Source organism: Arctopsyche grandis, chromosome 9, assembly GCF_051622035.1.
Source record: "Arctopsyche grandis isolate Sample6627 chromosome 9, ASM5162203v2, whole genome shotgun sequence".
In the NCBI taxonomy this organism is placed as follows: domain Eukaryota; kingdom Metazoa; phylum Arthropoda; class Insecta; order Trichoptera; family Hydropsychidae; genus Arctopsyche; species Arctopsyche grandis.
The window spans coordinates 24,273,327-24,297,857 of NC_135363.1; the positions used below are offsets into that span (position 1 = coordinate 24,273,327).

A 24,531-nucleotide genomic window follows, 5' to 3' on the forward strand; every position below is an offset into this window, starting at 1 on the left:
AGTGCAGAGTGACATATTGAGCGACGTGCTTATATTGCGCGATTTGCGTGCGCCGCATAGTTTAGTCACTGCGAAGGGTAGAGCCAGAGGGATCTGCGTCGCGTGCGTTCGCGACCGACTGGAGATTAATCATTAGCGATTAACAGTAGCCAGCCGGTCATCGCGGAATCAGCTGCAGCTGCAGTTGCACTTTGATTTGCAGTCGGCGCAGGATGTCATTGGAGGGTCTTCACGCTCTGCCACTCGCCTGCTTCGCCCTCTTCCCGGCCACTTTTTTGCTCACGTCAGTCGTCAACCGTCAATCGTTATTCACCCCACTCACCCACTCACCCACTCACCCACTCACCCACTTCAAACCGATCACGTCATACATAACCTAAAACAATTCAATCGGTCTTGTACTTCGTATCGATCAGATTGATTCGTAAACGTCGCATCGTACGCATGTATATATTTTGACATTTCTACAAAATGTTGCCGTTTGTCGCCGCTAGCCCTATAGAGGCAGCACTGTCTTCGTTTTTAAATTTCCTATATGAAATATTGGAACTCACCACCAGTACCAGTGGTTGACAATTCATTTAATTTGTTTAAAGTCACTTTCTTCATTAATTTCAATCTCAAAATTACCTCGATGCTAGTTTATTTTGTATATAATAACACTGTTCGACAAATGACGACTTATTTTTTGGTTCAGAGACGAGATATGACTTTTCTAATATAGATATATGCCCAGTAAACACGTATTTGGTAATAAAAAATGTTGATTGGCTCGATATTTATTTTATCGAGGTAAGCCAGTTACCAATCGAATTTTTGAAGAATAGTCGCAATTTGATTTAATTCTCATATAAAGATAATTTAATATATTATCCCTATTAATTCAATTCACATTCGTGTAAATGCGAGTAAATACTAGTACGAGATGTTAACTCGCAATTTTACCGATTTAAAGTTCAGCACACTTCCAATGAACCCTTTTAAACGAAAATAAAAAATAGTGTCGTCAGAACACTATCCCAATAAACATGTTTCAACAGGAAAATCTCAATATAAAATAGTATTAACAGTGAGAAAAAATCTCAAGTGAAAATACGTACTTTTGACTTTTGATTTGAACTGGACGACTACTTCGAGAGATTTGAAAGCTGAAAAGTACTACAAATGGAAGATAAAATACCCGACTATAGATTCTAATATTCATTTTGAACTGGAAATTGACAGATTTTGAGACATCGACCGAACAACACCAAGATATAGAAAAATCGCGCGATTTAAAAAACACATATATCTCCAAATCTCGAGCCAATCAACATTTTTTATTACCAGATTCGTGTATACTGGGCATAGATCTATAAGAAAAGTCATATTTCGTCTCTGAACGATTTTTCGTGTCAAATGTAATTAATAATCATTATAATTGTCTTAGGTCTAAACTTATTACGTTTAATGGCAACACTTACAGGTCAGACTTCGGAATTCGGAATCCTTAGGAATCCGGATCTGGAAATGGAAAAAGAAATCGACAACGGAATTGAAATCGATAACGTCACTTATTCTACAAACCAAAATTACATACATACACAAAAAGTCTCTTTTGAAATAATATATTAGATTTATTGTGTTATTTAAATATGATTATGTATATTAAGAGGGCTGTACACCCGAAACCTTAATTTTGTTGCCATTCGTTTCTTCGATATATATATTGAGTGAATGCTACAGTTGCGCCTCGACCAGATAATACGTATTTTAAATCGACAAAATCGAGGTTTCGTATTCTCCAATTTTCTCCTCCAAAACTGGACCAATTTAAAAAAAATATCATCATCGGTATGAGAAAGATATTTTCTATGCAACTGTGCGCGTATTTTTTTTTACATCGACCGTTAAATAAGCACGCTGGACTCTTGTCGTGGGTGTAAAAATGAGGCGATTTTATAGATGTTTAGCGGCTCCTAGCTCCTATAAAAAATAACTAATCAAAAAAATAAAAGCACAGATGCATGCCAATGGTGGATATCCATAGCATATTAAAAAATAATTTCTCTAGTGCCATAATTGAGGAAGGGAGAAGTGTAATACGTTTGTATGGACAAGGCGCTGGTGTCCAGCCCTCTTAAGGTGACCATTCGTACTGTTTTTTTGGGTATTTGTTCTGGTAAATCGTGAGATAAAACCAGTGCACTTTATGTAATAGAACTTTTTTATCTAATAAATATTTTAAACTTTCAGTAGAAACTATGTCTCTTACAAAAATATTGGCAAATTAGTTTAATATTGTCTTTGTTAAACCAGGAACAAATGCACGTACCGATCGGCTTTTCTTTGATGAGCAATATGTAGTCCAGTGATAGAGCGCAACTAATTGTTGAAACTTGAAATATTTTTTTGTAAAATATACCTGGTTTTGAATTCGTAAAAAATGGTCACCCTTATGTATGAGTATTGAATTACTAACCAAGAGTGACTCACTAATGTCCAATATGTACGTATCTGAAACACAATTTTTCTATTTTTGTCTTTTTCTCATGGTCAGGTCAAATTGAGAAGAGGCCTGATGTTTGACAAATCTATTACATCAAATACGTACAATTTATCATCATCATTTACAGTCATTCTGCTGGATGACGACTTTTACACTTTTCAATTTTTAAAATATGCATTGGAGTCATGCTTGCCACAGTTTGAAATAAATTGCTGTGCAATGTAATATAATATTTTGCTAGATTGTTCAGTATGCAAGTTATTATAGAGATAATAAATGGGTCAACACATGAGTCATTTCAGTTTCAAAACTTGGACTCAAATTTCAACATTTTTGAATTGCAATTATAATTGAAGAGAAAAAAATATCTTAAATATCTCCGAGATATCGGTTTTCAACCGAGATAGTGGTTTTCCTTCATGTTTGTCATCGTCTATTCTATTGAATAGATAATGTACTTTTTACACATGTATGCATGTTTTCGTTCACCTCAAAGTCAAATAATTGTATTGTGAAAGTCAAACGATATTTGACTTTTAAATATTGCCGTTTCAAAAATAGCAATTACATTTACATATACATATGTAAATCCACTGATTTAAAATGCAATGTACATATGTATATCAAGTATAAGAAGGTTCGGAATATTGCACATAAACGATTATATGAAAAAGTCATCTTATATGATGCTCAAGCTGAGCCGATAACTTCCACTCATATTCATCTTCTTCTTCCCTGTTTGCTCAACACTGAACCTCATGGTCATTTCTATCATCCGGAATCCGGTGAACGATCCGCCTCTACTCCTCCCGGTCCTGTGCCAAGTTGAAAGCAGCGCTTGGGGACGATCCCGTCAGTTCTTCAATTTCATCTGACCATCTTATGGGAGACTATTCTTCCCTCTAGTGTTCCGGTGACTACCAGCTTCTCTAGACTGTCAACATCCTTCTTGGCAATATGACCAAAGTAGGAAAGAATCGTTTATCTACATGTTTTATTACTTATTTTTATATACATATATACCAGGAAGGCCTAAAAGGTAAACCCAATACGCCTTCCTGGCCAAATACAATTATCTATTGACAAATTCATTATCCAGCAAATTTTTATTTACCTAAATGTGCGAGAAACGGGATAGGTTACCTATTTGGTGTAACCATTTCAACAATGAATCAGATAAATTTGCAAACTCTGATAGGAAACGATCAATCTAGAGTCACATATATCCAAGGTACCCTTAGTTGAAAGCATTATAAAAATAGAAAAAGTGCAAAAAGCATTTCTTCGTTTTCTTTATAAGAAAGAGTATGGGTACTACCCATATCTCTATCCTACTCCTTTCCTTTTGGGCATGCTTGGGTATAATTCCCTTGAACTTCGGAGAAACTTCTCGTTAATTCGTTTCGTTCTCCAGCTATTGCGTGGTAATACGTCATGCCCGTTGTTGCTGGAACAGTTGGGACTTTATGTCCCTAATAATTATGTGGTAGACATCATCATTTGATGGTTGTACCTGCTGCTCGCACAGTTCTTTTTCGAATGGCTCCTATTCCAAGAGCTATTCGAGTTCTCAATGAAATCGTTGCTGCTGTCCCTGAATGTGATATTTTCCACCTTGGGGAGCGTAGATTATCGGATATTATTTTAACATATTTATCTGGTAACCTGCGCTCATCATTACTTTCTTAATTTGAATGTGATGAATGAGTGGAATCTTAATCTACTCTCTTCCATTTGGGCCTCGCTGTGATTTTATTTTTATTTATATTTTGTTTTATTTTATTTTACTTTTTCTTTCTCCTTTGTATATTTTTATATACTATTTTAATTTTGTTCAGTGTAAACAAAGAATGGGATTTATGGATTTTATTTTTAATTTTTACACTTTTGTTATTTTTTTTTTCTCTCTGAATGATGTATTATTTTCCTTTTGTTACTTTTTTTTTATTATTTTATTTTACCATGTTTTCTGCTTTTGCTTTTTTCCTTTATTTACAGTTTACTTGTTTTTATATCATGTTTTTATATCTTTTTCAAATGTAGGCCATTGTGGCGCATTAGGTTCTTCCTGTAATGCCACAATGGTCCAAAACTATTAAATAAATAAATAAATTATGTACACATTAACCACTGAGCTATGTTGCTGGTTGTTGTGGAAAGTCTCTTCGAAACTGCCCGCTTTTTGAAGATGGAGATGTTTGTGCGTCTTGCAGTCCATGAAATGCGCAGCATCTGCCTCCAGCATCACATTTGAAAGGCATCTAACATGTCCCTTCTCTCAACTCCATACCTTGCAATGGAGATCACCAGAGATCGCACTAGACGGGTTTTCGTTTTTCTCATTATATTAAAGAACGGCTTTTTCATACCCTTGTCAGACTGTTCATGTATTTTTTAAAACAGAAACATGCAATATTTCAATATTTTTTCATAACATTGACACCAAAAAGTTTCTATAAATATATTTATGCATTATATTATGGGGGCGAAAGAAATTAAATGATGGGTTTTGTTATGAACATGACTATTTAATATGACGGGCGGAAAGGAAGTAAAGTAGTAGCCACCAAAATAGTCGAATCTGTCCCAACTATAGTATATTAACCTCTACAGGACCCTATAATACGTATACCTCTACTATAGGTGACACCTATGGTCAAACTTTTGTACATAAGTATTGTTGCGTAGGGGTGGGTTCAGGATCCAAATGAAAGGCCAAAGTCTCTTCACAGCATTTATTTAACGATCCCAGAGGTCTACACGGAACCATCGCTCACTCCAGAATAATGTGATATACCGTGTGTACCTCCTTATAAAATACAAGTTGCACAGCACAGCTTCCCCGATCCATTAATGTGTCTATTGTCTAAGCACTTAAAGGCCTACCCTGGCGAGTCTATTGTTTACGCACTTACTCGCCCAGGTCTGTGAGAGCTCCAGCGTATCCTTTGTTCGGGCACTTACCAAGTCCCGTAAACCTAATTAGGGGTCTCTATTGTTCACCCACGAATGCACTTAGACAGTGGATACTCTCTTTAATGTTCCCACGTTACAGTACCAAATTTAATACGATAATTACACATAGATGATTATACACAAATCACTGTGACAACCCCTGCCACTCAACTCATCCACTGCGGATGTTCACCTTCCCAATTCATTGAGTAAAACTTAAGAGTTGTTTGCAATGCGCCTCAATATGGCTGTCTTCACTCAATTCAACCTGGAAGTTCCGACATAACTTCGTTGTGGACAAATATTGCATCGATGACAGTCAAACTGCACTCTGTAAAATGGTTTAAATCATTGATGCGAATTAACAATTGCAGAAACCTTTCACTTAGTTTTAATATGATACTATTAAATTATTTAAAAATGAAAATCCTTCAAATTCATTTTTATACGAAAAAACAAATGATAATGCTTAATCGATTTTCTTAGTGAATTTTAGTCACAATTTTCAGAGCCAAATTTGAACACATCACAATTAAATATGTATTAATTTTTTTATGTGAAGCCGGCTAAAACCACTAGTAATTAATATTTTAAAAATTACCTTTGATATTCCAAACTTTTTAAGCACACAATTAAACACTGCAGGTTCTTTTATTATTAAATGAATTTTTAGGCAACCGCAACATCTTAACTTATGTACAATATTATGCAAAGTAAAATATACAGCATAATCATATGCTAATATTGAGATAATTTAAATTAAATTATTGTCGTGTGTCCAAGTAAAACGGTCATACTTTGTGACAATATTCATTGGAGTAAAAAAAACGCTAGATTTACCTTCATATTATAAGACTTCAATGAAATACTGTCTTCATTGTATCAACTTATGAAATTTAAATTTTATTTTTTATCATTCTAGATACATATGGGCCGTACTTTTGGAGCACGTTGAACCGGACTTCCCTTACATCAGCGACGCAGCCACATATTCGCCTGAGAGTTGTGTGTTTGGACAGTTGATAAATATCGGATGTGTTTTACGTACGTATTAACGAGAACGACACGGTAAATACTTACGGCTTACATATAAAAAAATTGCAATTTTGAACGCTCGACCGATTCATACACATTTGTCATTTGGAACCGACCGCCTTTCGCTTTTCGTATCATGTCGCCGAGAAGGGACAGGTCGAGAGGGCACAAACGAGACCACGGCAGCATCAGCCGCAACGAGAATGGTGGCAACGACCACACCTCACGTAACGAGATATGGTCCGAGCATACGAGCTCGTCCGGCAAAAAGTATTATTACAATAACGTATGCGGCATTTCTCAATGGGACAAGCCGAATGATTGGATTGAAATTCCACCGCGCAGACTTCCCTATTCGAATAGCAGCCGAGAGGCCGAACCGGAAACGTCCGATCATCACCCGAAGCGCTACCGAGATAACCATAACTACCATCACGAGTCAAATTATAGAGATCAGCACTATGACTTTAGAAACTCGCGACACCATCATTATAATAACTATAACAATGATAATCATGCTTCGCATGATGTCGATAACTCATCAGGCGCCAGTACTCCGATACATGACATATCTAGATACAGGTCAGCTAACCAACCGTCGGATAACCAACCGCCTCTTTCGATGGTGAGCGCTCTGCCCAGGAATCTGAGCCATCAGACGTCGACGCATCAGATACCGCCGTTGAGCAATTATCCGCCGTCGACGATGCATCCGGAGGGAATGAACCGACAGAATTCCCTCAATTCGTTGATGAAGTCTAAGATAGAAGGCGTGCAGAACGTCGGCACATACGGCAATGTCAGTGGTGGTGAAATTCCGATGCTCACTCCATCGCTCGCCAAGTATGTGTCGAACGATTTGACGAAGCACGTGTCGAATTGGCCCGCTGAGGTTCTGGAGCGGCAGGCGCAAAAGTACTCCGAGGAGAGTTACGTCTTGGGGAATTTGCAGTGTATGCGGGTGTGTGCCGAGCTGAAAAACGCTCGCGCGATGGTTCGCCACATGGAGATCAAGGCCACTCTGCAGGATCAGAAGTTGACGTTCATCCGGCAAGAGATAGAGGCCATCTCTAACATCAAGTCTCATAATTCTATCACATCGGACGAAATTTGAAGTTTGTTTTAATATGTTGTAATCGGATTCCCATATTTTGTATTAGCGCCGATCATGGTCGAGTCGACGAGAAATATATGATAGTTTTCCTGGTAAAGTTTTTGCAGGAATTGCGAGCGAGTCAGACTATTCACATTAACAATGTTACAACGGACAAAAAATAGAAACTACATATATGTATTGATAATTTGGGCTCATTAATCATCAATAAATTTTAAAACTTCATAAAAATTAAGCCGTTCTGCTCCTCAAACTGTCACATTGGAAATTATATGGCCGCAGTACATCACACACACACATTCTTAGCCGTAATTATAGCATATTTGATTACTATGTGTATATTTATCATGCGACTGTTTGCATTTGGGCCTGATAAGTTTATAGAACCATTAAAAAATGGCCTCATTTGAAACAATTACAAGTTTTTAATATATTACAAGTAAATTTAATCAAAATGTAAATATTTATGCTACAAAATGTCCCAATTAAAATAATTTCAATGTTTAAAACGATCAATGATCAAATTTCATTTTCATATTGGTCATCGGTGAGCCTAAATTCATTATTTGGGCTATGTTCCATTCTATTTTTGTCGTTGTGCAATGGTATTAGTCTGAAATATGATGTTTGTACATATATTACATATATATATATAATAGAATGTATTTGTAAAAGATAATTGTTTATTTATTTTATATATGGAGTGTTAGCCAAAGAGCAAATTATTGACTTACGAATGTACTATTCTATGATAGCGAACTCTATTAAATTTCATTTTTAAAAAAATACAAGCGATTGAAATCTCAAATTTGCTTAGAGGCCGACACAACACGTGGTGGTATCTGATTGATTCAAACGAAATGCTTTTATTATATATACTATATATAACATATATATACCAATGTCGAATTACTACATTCCTCTACGGTTCCGTACCTGAAATTGAACGCATATGTGAGATAATCTCATTTGAATTCAACAGATGCAACCATGTACATTATTTTTACTTGCTTCGTTAAGTATAAGCTACTCATGCTTTTTTTAAAACGCTATATATTTACTATTTTCATAACTGACCGTGTAAATACGTTGAAATGTGTCCTTTTTGCTGTCGATCTTTCGTAAGCGATAATTTGGCATTCCTACTTTAGTATTATTCAATCTTCCGAGCGGATGATTTCTTTTTTAATAAATTTCACTGTAAAACAATAGTCATCTCAATCGGTACATGATTGTATAATGAAAATACTGGATGTAAACAAAAATTAATTTTTAAATTTGACTACATATTTAAGTTAGATTATATTTTTTTCACAATGCTTTTAAGTGTTTGTCATTGTCTTGGTCAAAAACTTTGTGTACCATTTAAATGTTTAATACATTAAAGTTATTCCAAGATATTTTATTTTTTTATTTTTAATTGCTTCCCATCTCTAATAATAATAATATACATATGTATATATTAAAAAAAAATTGATTCAATTCAATTCACATCATATACACATTCATATAAGAGTCTAAATAGCAATATTATTTTTAAATTGAATACTAAGCAAACACTACTAAAAATATATATAGAAAATGAGACACTATATTATATTCTAACATATTAACACAAAATAATTGATGAATTTAACGATGTTCAGTATTCAATATTAGATTATTTGTTTTGTAGTTGGTGTAACGATGTATATAAGGCATCGTCAAATATTGGAGTTACGATGCGTTTATCCGTTAGCATCTTCAATTAAAAGACTCAACGACCTGTCGTTGTGGTTCGGCGCGTTTTCGTGTTTGGGACTAAGTATGGTCGCTAACTTTCAGGTGAGTAAACATTCCCTTAAATCAAATACCACTAGGTGTCGAGACAATTTCGCAAATGAATGATACGAACCATTCGAACCGATCCACTAATTGAAAATGTTGTATTTCAGGAGACTAACGTTAAATACGTGCATTATACAGGAGCGTTTATGTGTTTCGGGTTGGGAACCGTTTACTTTTGGATTCAGGTTCTTATTATCGTTGCAAATGTTCAATGATGTCGTATTGATGGTGGTTTGTTTGACTCTTACCGTTGTGTTTTGTTCAGGCTTTGGTGTCGCACGCTTTGCAACCGGTGTTGCGAAATTTAAACGTTGTATATTTGAGAATAGCTCTGTCGGTCATTTGTACGATATTCTTTGTGATTCTTCTAACTACTGGAATCATCTCTCATGTTTATTATCATGGTAAGTATTATTGAAATATTTTTTTTTTATTTGTGTTGGAATTTTGTTTTGTAAGTTGTAGTAGGGCGAAAACACACAGAGTGGTATGTGGTACGTGTTTTTTTTTTTTCAGATACTTTTAAACATTTGAAAAAACCTAGCAGTTCACAGTACACAGTCCCAAAAATCACACCCTGGAGTGTTTTCGGTGATATTTTATCCTTGCTTGACAGTGATCGATAACGGTGAATCCCATATTTTAAGAAATGTGGGAGATACTTGTCGGTTGCATATGGATATGCATTCTGCATGTGCAAGTACATCCGAATTCGGTTTGGAGAACACCCACTGTTTACGGTCACAGCAGGAAGATACATGACATTCCATACCACTCAGTTTGTTTTCGCCCTTTGGCAGAAATATGTATGGACTTTCAATTATTTAGTCACTACTGCAGTCACAATGCTAGTTTTGGTTAGCTTATATAAGGCTAAGATCAATTTTACATTTGATGTTACCAATCACATATGCTCATTATATTTATATATGTAAGGTTAGGTTGAGCTACTTCAGGCTAAGATTTACTTACCTAATATTTAATACCGACTCTATTAAAATAATTATATTACTATAATAGATATTGAATATGGTGTCATGACAAGTCGTTCACCGACAACTCGCTCACAGATAGCGTGTTCATGACTAATTGCTCACGACTGCTCGTTCACAGATATTTCGTTCCCAGCCGGTTCGTTCACAGATGTTTCGTTCAGAAATATAAAATAACTCGTTCGCGAAAATCTTAAGTGAACAGTGCAATTTTATAATTGAATTATATCGTATACGGTTCGGTTCCTCAAGGCTAGTCTAGAAAAAAATTATCTTTTTAAAGCAATTTCAAAACTAACCACATTAGAATTTCCTGTTCTATTGTAATTGTTATTGTTGAAAATTGTGTTTTTTCAAGGATTGCCTTTGCGAACTGAACCGTACAAGATACAATAATTAAATTATAAAATTGCACTGTTCATTTAAGAGCTCCACGAACGAGTTATTTTATATTTGCGAATGAAACATCTGCGAAATATCTGTGAGCGAATTGTCGGTGAATGAAGTATCTGTGAACGAACAGTCGTGAGCTAGTTGTCGGTGAGCGACTTGTCGTGACACCATATTCAATATCTATTAGTAATATAATACATTCAAACATCAAAATCTGTCTGTGAGCGAATTGTTGGTAAACAAAGTATCTGAACGAACGATTTTGGGTGAGTTGTTGGTGAACAGAACGTCTGTGAACGACTTGTCATGTAATCATTGAGTATAGATCCATTATAATAATATTTTAAATAGTTTTTTATTTCGTATAGAAATTTATCATTTCTGTAAAAAGCAGATAATATTTTTAGTTTATAAAGACAAAATTTTAACCATCTTCTCTTGGATGTAAATATATTTTTGTATACTCTCATTAAAGGTTCGTTTATACCAGCACAGCTCAAGCTGGCAACTGCATGTAAACAGCAGTACGAAAAATTTTCTTTAGTACATTCTATATGAACATTCATATGTACCGTAATGTGTGTGTGACGTATCGAAACAGCAGCAACCAACACGATCTATTCACATTATACAGCAGTACATTTCACTGAAACCTATCAAGCAAAACTGGTTTTCTTTGGCCATTGTGGAAATATTCACGCATTACGTGACGTCATAGTAGCGAGTGCACCCGTATCATATGCATATGAATATTTTTTTTGGAAATGTCATATTGTGAAAATATTGAGTCGAAGATACGACGCAAGCAATATTGCGCTGTATCGTCGCGCTCTATAATGTATATGTAAGCCGATTTACAAAACAAATATGAACGTGCGGAAAACGGGTGGTGCTGTATAGTATGAATAGAAGTAGTCTTTTCAGTGCACTGTTGATGTGCAGTGTTGGATAATATAAACGGACTTTTAGTCAGCATTTTATAAAATGGGTTTTCAACAAATTTATATGAATTATAGGCAAAAATCCTAGAAAATGGTATCCAAATGATGGGGGCTGGCACTTCCATGTAGCGTCTACTGCTTCCGAGTGGGTTGTCGCCATCGCATTCTGTGTCTACATTCTTTCATTCACAGAAGATTTTAGAAACCTTAGTCTTGATCATCCAAAGGTTTGTTTCTTTTAACAAATGAAGATGTATGTATTTTTTTATTTTATTAACAAATATTTTCCATATTCAGATATGTTTATTACAAGAGACCGTGTTGATAGTTCCGAACGAGGAAGTCGAAAATGAGACAGCCTCAGGGGTGGAGTCGGAGGATGTGCTGGTGATAGCCAAATGATTGCAAGATGCCCTCTTCAAAACTCAAAAGTTAATTAAGCGTCTTATTAAGCATAAAAGAAATAGAAGATTTTTAAAAAATTACTTGACTGATATAACTCAAAATAAATCCATCAAGAGAAAAGTCGATTATCATAAAACAAATTATGGCAGTTTCGAAGATAGCTACATACACGCCTTCAACGGATCCAGCGAATCCTGCAACATCATCAAAAGATCAAACAGTGTATGCTCGCTTCTAGATTCGTCAACTCCGACAGTGCAATCTTACGTAGAATCGTTTCAAAATTCAAAAGCATTGTGTCGCTCTTTTTCTGGCGATGCTGAAGTTTTCAATTACGTGAACGAAACCAAGCCAAATACCAGCAGTTGTTATACCGTTGAGACATTTTCACCGCACGAGTCTGAAGTCTATCATCAAAGGTCAGACTTGAGCTCGCTGGTCAACAACGACAGTGTAATGCACCATGTGAACGCATTTGAAGTCGACAACGGAGACTGCCGTTTGAAAACGCTCGATAACTGTGATGAAGACGCATCGTCAGACCGATGCATCGGTGTGAATAGAACTGTGATAAACGAAACTTGTCAGAAAGCGAACGGCAAAGACTATAATAGTAGTAGGTGTAATTTAGTGAACGCACCGTCTGAGACGTCGAGTCGAAAGGTATTCGTCAGTAGTTCCTGTAGTGTTAAAGCGCACAGTTTACGCAATCCAAATAGCAAAGCCATAGCCATAGCCAACCAAAATAATAAATTGATAAGTCTATCGCTGTCTATAATGCTGGCCGCTTTGCTTCAAGTCGTCAGGTGTCTGACTGTCATGTTGGATGACACGTTGAGTTGTTTCCGACAAGACATGTTCTGATATCATCCATATTGTTATTTTCATTTTCAAACTTCCAATATTCGTACAACGTAGTCTGTATCGTCAGCCGGACGCAAGTATGTGTGCCGCAATTAATATAAAGGTTAATATTTCGACCATTTTTGGTGTGAAGACTGTTAGTCGAAATAATTAAGCATACCGTTTAATTGAATTATAAATTTGATCTGATCTTTTGAAGACTCGAAATTGTTTTGTTTAGATTAAAATTCACTAGAAATTAATTAGGATTATAAAGCTTACGTTGATTCACCAAAGATAATTAAATTGCAAAAATTTTAACCAGCTAAAGCCCCATACATGTTAAGATATGAGTCGATACATTTAGTACTGGTTACAATTAGAAATTCGTTGCCGTTTCAATATCAATGGTGAAAACACACAGAGTGGGACGTGGTACGTGTTTTTTTTAAATACTTTAAAACATGCGAAAAAAATGCAGCACCCCTAGCCCGTATTCATAGTACACAGTCTTTATCCTTGTATTTATACAGGGGCGTCATTTGGGGTGGGCATCCGCCCCCCCCCCCCCTAGATTTAAACGGGACTATCCACTTTTATGAATTTGAATTAAAATACTATTTGCTAGTAATTGAATGCCAACAGGAAGAATAAAAAAAATTAATTTATTTGCGTCAATAGATTCGTCAATAGAGGGTATTCGTTCTTGTAATGTGTTATATTATATAATAAATATTGTAAATAAAATGATATTATAATAATAACAATATAGTTTTCAACATTTATTTAATGCTAATTTTATATTTTTTAGTTTAAAAAAAATCGTTCAATGTATTTTCAGGAGATTATTTCGTACTTTATAATTATGCCTTTATACCCAAATCTCTTATTTTTTTAAATTATTTACTATTAATTTTGTTGATAAAAATATATAAATTAAAAAATGATTAAAATAAATAGTTAAAATTCGTATACACTAATTTTGTTAATATAATACAACCCCCTCTTAGAAAGTCATTTCTTACTGTTCAAAAATGTTGCCCCCCTCCTGGGAAAAGCTGAAATTACGCCTCTGTATTTATCCTTGCTTGACAGTGATCGATAACAGTGAATCCCATATTTGAAGAAATGTAGGAGAAACTTGTCGGTTGCATATTCATTCTGCACATGCACAGCGGGAAGCCAAGGACACGTGACGTCCCATACCACTCAGTGTGTTTTCGCCCTACATGATCATTACGTATCTTAACATGTGTGGGTTCTTTTATTAGAAATTTGATACATCAAAATGAACTGTGTATGTACTTAGAACTTTTTTCTTTCATCAATTAGTTCGAAACTGTCGTGGTAGAGTAATAGGCCTAATTCTTTATGAAAATATGTGGTATATCGGACTCAAACCTAATGTCGATTATGATGTGCTCAGTTGCATACACGTTGATCTAGTCAATGAGAGGCTCAAGTGATCGACTCTTACGTCAAATATCATTTGATATTTGTATGTACTGCGTTGGACTTATAGTAGAAAGCGTTATGATTGGTTTACATTGGTGTAATTCTGATGAATTGAGTTGTTTTACAAACGGACAGCTCGCAAAATTCAGGCATGCCTTGGTTTGACGTCATTATGTTCACATATCGCGATGATCTCGAACAATTCTAAATTGAGTATTATTTTGTGGATTTTTTTATTTATTTTAGTTTTATTTACATACGACTGAAGTATTTGTGTTTCGAAATATTATATGATCTTTAAATATGTATGTAAATTCATTCCAGTTGAATTTACCGTTCTCATACTAGTGATTTTTGTTGATAATTTTGTGTATTAATATTCTTTATTTCGACTTATAAGACGAGCCTTTTCTCTGTGGTACGAAAATATATAGCTTTTGTAAATATAAATACAATACATATATTTTTACGTTTATTTTTTACTTGTTATCTTTAAATATAGTGTATATCCTTTATAGTTCATAAATATAATTTCCATATTGAATATTGTTTCATTCTTTCACATGCAAATAATTATAAAGCCTTGATAGTTATCTCCATGAGGTCCATAGCTTCGTTGACCTGATCAGCGTCTATCACGAGCGCCGGAGATAACCTGAGATTTTTATTGTGAGTCATCTTCGTGAGCACACCGGATTTCTTCAAGGCGAGACACACGTCCCAAGCACTTATCACGTCTGCAAATTAAACAAAGCATTAGATGGAACCAGTTTTGGGATTGTATCTTTAAAGGAATATGGACTTACCGGTATTTATTTCAATGGCATTGAACAGTCCCTTTCCTCGTACTTCTTTGACTATTCGTTTCGGTAGGGCTTGCAATCTACTCCTCATAAGTTCTCCCATTTTCAGCGCATTTTCTGGAAGATTCTCTTCTATCAGCACGTCGAGAGCTGTTATAGCCACGCGACATCCGAGAGGATTGCCGCCAAACGTCGATCCATGAGAACCTATGTAATATTACAACACTGCTATAATGTAAGATAGATAAACAATTAGACAATGAGTAATTTGAAAACGAACACTAAATAAATATTCTACTAGCTAAATAAAAACATGTATCTCTCGCAAATTCCAGTTCATAGCATCTTGAATTTGCTGGTATTATGATTTATTTATTTATTTAAGTATAAGTTTAGACCGTTGTGGTATTATAGGAGTCCTTAATGAGTCGAAAAATACAGAGAGTTGAAAAAAATATATACATATATACACAAACAAAAATACATTTAAACATAAATCATAAAAAACAATAGCATTATAATAATAGCAGATGAAATTTAAACATCAAATAATAAAATACAACGTAGGGAATGTCTTGCATCTACAGCCAACCAGCACCAATATATTGTTACGTATACTAGAATAAGAGGTTAGTAAAGAGCCGCCGGTTAAGTGCAATCGGATTAAGCCGAGGCGCATCCCTGACACTGTGCGACCGTTATAATTGGTTTCAAGGATTATATCTAGACTCTAAGTGCATGTAGGCTAAACAATGGCCGCTATTTGGTCCCTTCTCAGAAGTGACCGGTACCGTGGGATCGAATGTCGTGGGAATACATATCCGAGTACGTGACCATAACAATAGGTAAACAAATCAGACGTCGAAGATGTCCTGAGAGACCTGCCCCTTATAAGGCGGTACTTAGGCGATATCAATAAATTCTGGACGTAGCACTGCCAGTGCGTGTATCTCCTCAATCATCAATAAATGTTGTGACACGACTTTGGCCTTTTACTTGGATCCTCCAACCACGCCTACGCAACAATATCATAAATATAATAGCGCTATTCTGTATGTCTGTGTAAGATAACGCTCGCCGTACTATAATAGTCGTTTCGATTCGACATACATATGCATGTATGTAAAAACATTGCCAACAAAACGTACGAACATAATAACAGTTCAACAAAATACTTGTATATATACTGTTTGCTACCAATGTTTCCTCTAGGAAAATTAGCATTTAGGGCCATTTATTGAAAATTTATTTATTTAATTTTTCTATTGGTGTTTTATATTGTTTATATGTAGGTAGATATGTAATTTTTACCATTTTGTTTTCATACTAAATAATTAAATATATTTAAAAGGTATTGGAAAAAAATACGACCGCGTGCAGATGGAACACAGAACTGGCACATTTCTTTTAATTCGTTTTTAATTAATAGCTTAATATGCTTTAACCCATGCGATGATATTCCATCGGGCACGACACTAGTAATATTAAAAAACACTGTTAAATGTATGTCCATGCATATGTATTTCTCGAAATATTAGTATTATCATATTTGTCCATAGTTGTCTTTATGATACTGTATAAACATAATTGTTTATCGATGTTTGTAATTGAACAGGAAAGCGCATTGGGATTTATTTACCTGTTAGGCCTTCCTTGTATAAAAAAAATAAAATAAAATGACCATCGAGACCTGGCCGATATCGAAACTCTCAGAAGACTCTTATCTACCCAGAAGAACCGAAAAATTCAAACGATTAGTAACTCACATAAAAAAAAAATATCAATATTTACCCGGAGTCATAACCAGCATAATAGGATCATCGGCAAGAACAGCCGATACTGGATAGAGTCCTCCAGATAGAGCTTTACCAAGAACGACCATATCAGGACGAACGTCATCGTGATGTACACAAAGCATCTTACCCGTGCGTCCAAGACCCGCTTGTACCTGAATACACAATGAACTTATGTAATAGGTATATTTATAATCTCATGAATAATTACTGAAATAATGACCTCGTCGGATATCCACAAAACGTTATACTTTGTACAAAGCTCTCTAACTTTTTTCAGATAACCTTTTTGAGGTACGATAACTCCGGCTTCCCCTTGAATCGGCTCTACCATGAAAGCACACACGTTGGGATTCTTCAAGGCTTCCTTATTAATCAATAAAAATAAGGTTGAAACAATATATTATTTTTATTATACATACAATCTTTTCATACTTCCAAAGCATTGACGTCATCGTACGGTATAGATTTAAACCCCGGCATGAATGGACCGTACCCTTCATAGCTATCTTCGTCGTCCGAGGTGGATATTGCCGCTAGAGATCTTCCCCAATAGTTTCCATTGGCAAAAAGTACGACAGCTTCATTTTTAGGAATACCTTTAATATCGTAACCCCACTTTCGGGCGAGCTTACATGCTACTTCTCCAGCTTCGTTGCCTTAAACACAATATAAAATTTACTCATTTGGAATTTTTGGTATTTTATTTTTAACATATTAGCCACAGCGACATTACAGAGTACTCTAACGCATCACTGTGGCCAGATACGCAATCATAACACAAATAAATATAAATCATAACATACCTGAATTCATAGGCAGCATCTTATCATATTTGAGTAATTTACACAACTTCTCAGCGAACTGCCCAAGTATGTCTGTATGGAATGCTCTGGATGTGTGGTACAATACGTTCAGCTGATCCATCATCGCAGCTATCAAACGAGGATGACAGTGACCTTGATTTGTTGCTGAATAACCGCTCAAGAAGTCAAAGTATCTTTTTCCTTCCATATCCCAAACGTAAACGCCTATTTAAAAATGTATTTTTTTAATAATATTATCAGTAATATTTAAAAATAATATGAATTATAAAAATTATCATAACAATTTATATTTAAAAGTCGAATATTTGTTAACACCTTTCTATGTAGAATCATTGCCAATCCACTGACATGTTTACATATGTAGTAGGCTTAAAATGAGTTTTGATAGATTTGTATTTGTATTTATAACATTAACTCAGTTCACGTCAAGAGAAAATGAATAAAAATGATAAGTAATTAATACCAGCAGAATAGACTAGTGGTTAGCATATAATGCTTTGAACAGAATGGTCACGGGTTCAAATCCCACAGGTTTCTGCTGGCCAGACCTTGGATTTGTGACTCCAAGTCGATCGTTTCCTATCAGAGTTTGCCGATTTATCTGATTTTCATGGAAACGGTTCCAACAAATTGACAACCTTACCCATTTTCTCGCAAAATGTCAATTTTTTAGCAATCTCGAATTTCGCTGAATTGTTTAAAATGCTGCATGTTTACAAATTTGACCATAGATGTCTCTGTGGATATTAATTGATATGTATTTATGTACTTTGTATAATACTAATAATATTTGTATCAAATTTACAATGTTTCTGGCCAAGAAGGCGCATTGGGGTTACCTGTTAGGCCTTCCTGGTATAAATTAAACATAAAAAAAAAGTTATCTGAATTGAAATACCTTTTCCCCGACATAAAGCCACTGGAACAGGGTCGTAATTATGTGCTCCGTATTTTAACTCCCGTTGAATGACATCTTCGGAGCTGATTAATCTGATCGATTGTCGTGCGATTGGGTGAACTTTTTTAATATAATTCGACAAACAATTTGCTGATTTGAACATGTTTGCGATTGTTTATTGTATTTAATTGTATAAAAATGAATAATATTCCATTCAGTTGAATCACGGTATCAGATATGCACTGTAATACCCCGGCTGTAGTGAACTGAAAGTTAATGTTAAAAATGTATTCTTAGTTTGAGAAAGAAGATAAAACTTAAATCAGTTGTAAAACACTTACATGAATATGTGTCTTTTGATTATGTTGTGTCAACCGACCGAGATTTATGATTGTTTTTAAACCTTATCACTATCAGCAAAAATGTGTGGTGAGAATTTGAAATACGTATACCTGTTGAAAATTTACCGTTTTCACATAAAATCCCAGCCGAATCGCTATTTATATGAAATCTTATTTTTTTTTTTTGGCTTACATATATACGTATATAGTTCAGAGGCAAGCAACCTTTGTGTAATGGGGTGCCACAATTTGTGCTAGAGGGAATCACTCAATCAGTAGTACATACATATGTATATCTGCTCGTCTTAAACGAGATAATTCGCTCGAATCTTCTGCAACACGAGGTCATTGCCTCTTCTAGAGTTCTGTGACAAGTTCAAAATTGATTAATGTTTCTATATTAATAACACTGTTCGACAAATGGCGACTTTTTTTTTGGTTCAGAGACGAGATATGACTTTTCTTATAGATCTATGCCCAGTGAACACGAATCTGGTGATAAAAAATGTCGATTGGCTCGAGATTCGTAGATATATGTGTATAGTCGAAATATGATTTTAGTGGAATTTTATTTAATTCTCATATAAAGACAATTTAATATATTATCCCTATTAATTCAATTCAGATTCGTGTAAATACGAGTAAATAATATTACCAGATGTTAACTCGCAATTTTACCGATTTAAAATTCAGCACACTTACAATTAACCCTTTTAAACGAAAACAAAAAATAATGTGGCTAGAACACTATCCCAATAAACATGTTTCAACAGAAAAATCTCAATATAAAATAGTATTTAACAGTGGGAAAAAATCCCAAGTGAAAATACGTACTTTTGACTTTTGATTTGAACTGGACGACTACTTAGAGAGATTTGAAAGCTGAAAAGTACTACAGATGAAAGATAAAATATCCGACTATAGATTCCAATATTCATTTCGAACAGGAAATTGACAGATTTTGAGATATCGACCGAACAACACCAAAATATAGAAAAATCGCGCGATTTAAAAACACACATATCTCCGAATCTTGAGCCAATCAACATTTTTTATTACCAGATTCGTGTTTACTGGGCATAGATCTATAAGAAAAGTCATATTTCATCTCTGAACCATTTTTCGTGTCGAACAGTGTAATTTGCATAGGATGCTGTGAATCACTACAAACCCAACCACCACAACTTTTAATGCAATCTTCAAAATGAATAAAACCTTTGTACTCAAATATGATGATTATTCGCACTGGTTTTACCATTTAAATTGTTTTGTTTTTTTTGTATTCTTCCTGGGTCGTGAGAACACTGTTTTTAATTAATAGTATGTAATAGATGGATTATAATTTTCAAAACATTCGGCAAAAATGGTGTCCTCTACAATAATATTGGAAAATTAGCCAAATATTATCTCTGTTTACCAGAAATAGATGCACTGCGTAACGACTTTTTTCTTTCATGAACAATATGCATTTGTTTGTAAATATTTGGGTCGGAAAAGGTTGATTTTTTGATCATCCTGATATGCATGAATTGTAACGTGTGTGATGATTTCAACAGTTCTTAGAATATAAATTTGGCTCTACTTCAATATGTGGTCTTCATTAAAATTTCTAATTTAGTGTACGCTCCAACTGATGATCCTCAGCTGATAGAGCAGCGATTTCCAAATGATTTACTACAAAAGAGGGCGCGAAAAATTAGGTTATAACTAGTCACCGGAGCCTGAGGGGGCCGTGTATTGTTCAAAGGTTGTAAATGCATTGTTAAAGGTTTGCCGAACAATGGATAGCATTGTGACTATCCTACCTCTAGTTATAACAACATAATAAAATAAAATAATACATCCTAATAAACAATCTTTCAAAACTATTAATTAAAATTTGTTCCTGAAATGCACGTAATTTTTGACTGGTTACAAGAGAAAATCCACTAATAATGAAGGTATTTACGGTAATATGAGTAAAGATCAGTGACGGCTCGTCTATATGAGCTACGGGGCTACAGCCCTCCCAGTATAGTAAATATGCATGCTATTTTTGTCTGCATTTGATCACCGGTATGGTCAACGAGCTACTACAGCCCGATTAATCTCTGGGGCGCCTCAAAGCGGCGTGCCTTTTTCACTGATTTTTTAATTTGTTCTGTAATTTCTTTGTAATATTTTTTTTAAAAACCTCTTATTTTCAACCTATTTGCATCTCGTTTTATTGTATGTACATATATTTATGTATTTGAGAATTCTCTCTTATTCTTGTATATATTTTTTCAGTGTTAAAACAATACAACAAAATTATATGAGGCGTGAAAACCAATACAATTTATAAATTTTTCAGATTGTGCACTGCTTATTACTTTAAACAGATTGTGCACTGCTTATTGTTTGTCCAGAATAGACTATATTAATGCACTTCGATTTATAGTATACATATATGTACAGATGTTTTAAATGTATATGTACAGATGTTTTAAATATATATGTACAGATGTTTTAAAATTTCTTACAGAAATAATTTTAAAAAGTGAAAGAAATGAACAATCAATCAGAAGCAAAGTAAAAAAGAAAATGGAAAGTTTCCAATTTATTCTCCTACTCGTGCTTCTTAAAATACTTTTCGGCCTCCCAACTTTGCTTCAAAGCTTCAATCAAAAAACGCCGATATTATCAGTATATGATTAAAAATGCATATTGCGAGATAAGTAATTTTAAAAATAAATTTGAAGGATTCGTAACAATTTCAACAATATTAGGGTTGAAGCCAACATTGAAAGTGAATCATCAATCTCTTATCTAAAAGCATTTAGATGGACTTAACGCCCACGATGTATACGATAAAAAGTAAATTATTCATTTGAAATAGAGAAAATTTTGGAGACGGTTAAGAAGCCCTAAAATATAAACTAATTCAATGTAATCTGCAGTTCATGCGCTTAGAAAGTTTTTATTTTTTCAATTTAAATAAGTAAATATTGGATACGGCTAAGAACCCCTAACATTTAAACTAATTCAATGACATCTTAAAATGCGGTCTCCGTGACGAGACAGAATGTTAAACGACAGAAAACGCAAATATCGGAAGGCAAAGATCGAAAATCGAAAGATCTTAAGTCGAAAGATCAAAAAAAAATGGTGCATGATAAACGGTACATACTCACTTAATTTGCGCGAGCAGGATACAACAGGAACAAGAGGAACATGCTTTTCCTCTTTGTGATATTCAATGAGTCACAATGACATTCGCTTAAGATGTAATTGTTCAATTTAAATAAGAATATGTCGGTGCGGTTGAGAACACCTGTAATTTATACTAATTTAATAACTAGACACCGGATAGTCACAGTGCTATCCATTGTTCCATAGTTGTAAATCCTTTGTGAAAAAGGTTCAGCAAACCTTTAACAATGCATTTACAACCTTTGAACAATACGCGACACCTTCTGGGTCCGGTGACTATTAATAACATCCGCGATCGATACGATTAAAAGTACCATATATGTACATCGATAGATATATAACATATTATACAATAAAAAGTTACTTTTTCCATTAAAATAGGAAAATTTAGGATTTTTGAACATTTTGTCGCTTGAATATTATTTCCGTGGACATTTTGTCGCGGGTACATTTTGTCGGTGCACTAATTTTCGGGTACATTTTGTCGTTGAACCTTTTGGACTTGAACCAATTGTCGCGTCCCCGGGAACAAGGAGGTAGAAATATCAAGACAAGGAAATACGTATAGCACTTGTGATAAATATAATAAATCTTATTTATCACAAGTGCTATTGTAGATGGCTTGGAAAGACCAATATGTTTGCTCTGTATGAAAATTTTGACAGCAGATAACATGAGACCAGGTAAATTCAAACGGCACCTTGAAAATATGCTTTCTGAAAATTAGATCAGTTTAATAAACAGTAGCAAACGTTCAAGAATATAGTTTCTATTCCATTGAATGCGTTGCTAGCGTCATAACAAAGTTTCTTACAGAATCTCAAAATGTAAAAAACCACATACAATAAGTGAGACTAGTTTTGCCAGCAGCTATTGATATGGTTGAAATAATGTTCAGCAAAATAGTTGCGACAAATACCGCTTGTTGGTAATACAGTTGAAAGAAGATTTGTGTTGTTCTGTCAATTATATTTGTATTATTTTATGAAATAATGAAGGAGGAAGGGGGGAGGGTAGGCAACAAGATTTTATTTTTTCCAAAGGGTGGCCTGGTAGCAATATGTTTGGAAAGCCTTGATCTACAGTCTACGAAATGGAAACACATTTATTATATTGACTTGCATTGTAACGAGAAATTACATTGCAACCTGAGTTTGTGCGAAAAAGAAAATGGTAGAGCGGTAGAGTCGGTTAAAAGAAGCCCAATTTCAATTAGGATTTTAGAAAAATCACATTTTTTCTATACGCGTAATAATAAGAACACCCTCAAAAGTGCGGCACAGGACGTGTATGTGGACTCCAGCTGTGAATGACGTATCTTCATGTCATTATTAATTTGTGAGATCTTATTATTTCGAGAAGTTCCTCCTACATTTCTTCAAATATGGGAATCGCCGTTATCGATCACTGAAAAACCTGTGTATGTATAAAGTACAAAGATAAAATATCACCGAAAACACTCCGAAGTATGAAGTTTGCAAAGGGATAAGACGGTATAGATTTGATCTAGTAGCGTTTTTTTGCATGTGCAAAAATATCTAAAACAGAAACGTGCCGTGTACCTCTCTCTGGACCATTTTCAGGTACATGTGTATAATTATTTTTTTTTTATTTATTTACACACATACTAACACGGCCTAACTTCCTGCCCTATTACAAACATAGATAGAAAAATTATAAAGCAATTTTACAGAGCATCATAGAGACATATATGGATAAATTTGGATTTTACAGCTTTTTTTATAAATCGCCGAATTTCGAGATGCCGAAAAAATTGAAATTTGCGAGACATCTATCGACAAATTTGCAGCATTTTGTAAATCAGTGAATTCGAGATGCTATAAACTCGAATTTTGCGAGAGGATAGGACAGGGTTGCCAATTTTTTGGAACCGTTTCAATGAAATCGGATAAATTGGCAAATTCTGAAAGGAAATGGTCGACTTAGGAGTCAAATATCCAAGGTCTGTCCAGCCGCACAGTCAAGAATTGAACCCGTGACCACACAATTGAAAACATTACTCGCTCACCATTGATCTATGCTGCTGGTTATATATGTATGTATTTACAACGGACGCGTAACTACTATGCCACACGGGCATGCGGTACATGCGGGCCGTTTAGATTTAGGGGCCCAAAAGGTTTTCAAATAAAAAAAGACTAGACATTTTTTAAATAAAAATCTTGAAAGTCATTTTAAAACTATTCAAATGACTAATAGGAAACAATATTTAAAATTTTATACTCCAAA

The 24,531-nt window shown here is 34.6% G+C and overlaps 3 protein-coding genes across 3 annotated transcripts; 2 read left to right on the forward strand and 1 right to left on the reverse strand.

The window, feature by feature from the left end:
* LOC143916890 (DNA damage-regulated autophagy modulator protein 2) lies at positions 1-12,201 on the forward strand. Its single transcript, XM_077438153.1, has 7 exons — positions 1-283; positions 6,366-6,487; positions 9,268-9,416; positions 9,527-9,604; positions 9,685-9,823; positions 11,821-11,972; positions 12,043-12,201. The coding sequence occupies exons 1-7, from the start codon at positions 213-215 to the stop codon at positions 12,145-12,147; spliced, it is 816 nt and encodes a 271-aa protein (XP_077294279.1). The 5' UTR covers positions 1-212; the 3' UTR covers positions 12,148-12,201.
* LOC143916889 (uncharacterized) lies at positions 6,517-7,726 on the forward strand. The gene has a single exon (XM_077438152.1). The coding sequence runs from the start codon at positions 6,615-6,617 to the stop codon at positions 7,590-7,592; it is 978 nt and encodes a 325-aa protein (XP_077294278.1). The 5' UTR covers positions 6,517-6,614; the 3' UTR covers positions 7,593-7,726.
* A 2,501-nt stretch (positions 12,202-14,702) lies between the features above and the next one.
* Positions 14,703-24,366, reverse strand: LOC143916888 (ornithine aminotransferase, mitochondrial-like). Its single transcript, XM_077438151.1, has 10 exons — positions 24,311-24,366; positions 19,304-19,475; positions 19,111-19,221; positions 18,770-19,035; positions 17,851-18,075; positions 17,480-17,703; positions 17,268-17,411; positions 17,043-17,199; positions 15,255-15,458; positions 14,703-15,185 (listed from the first exon to the last, which is right to left on the reverse strand). The coding sequence occupies exons 4-10, from the start codon at positions 18,930-18,932 to the stop codon at positions 15,022-15,024; spliced, it is 1,281 nt and encodes a 426-aa protein (XP_077294277.1). The 5' UTR covers positions 18,933-19,035; positions 19,111-19,221; positions 19,304-19,475; positions 24,311-24,366; the 3' UTR covers positions 14,703-15,021.
* Positions 24,367-24,531: the final 165 nt, after the last annotated feature.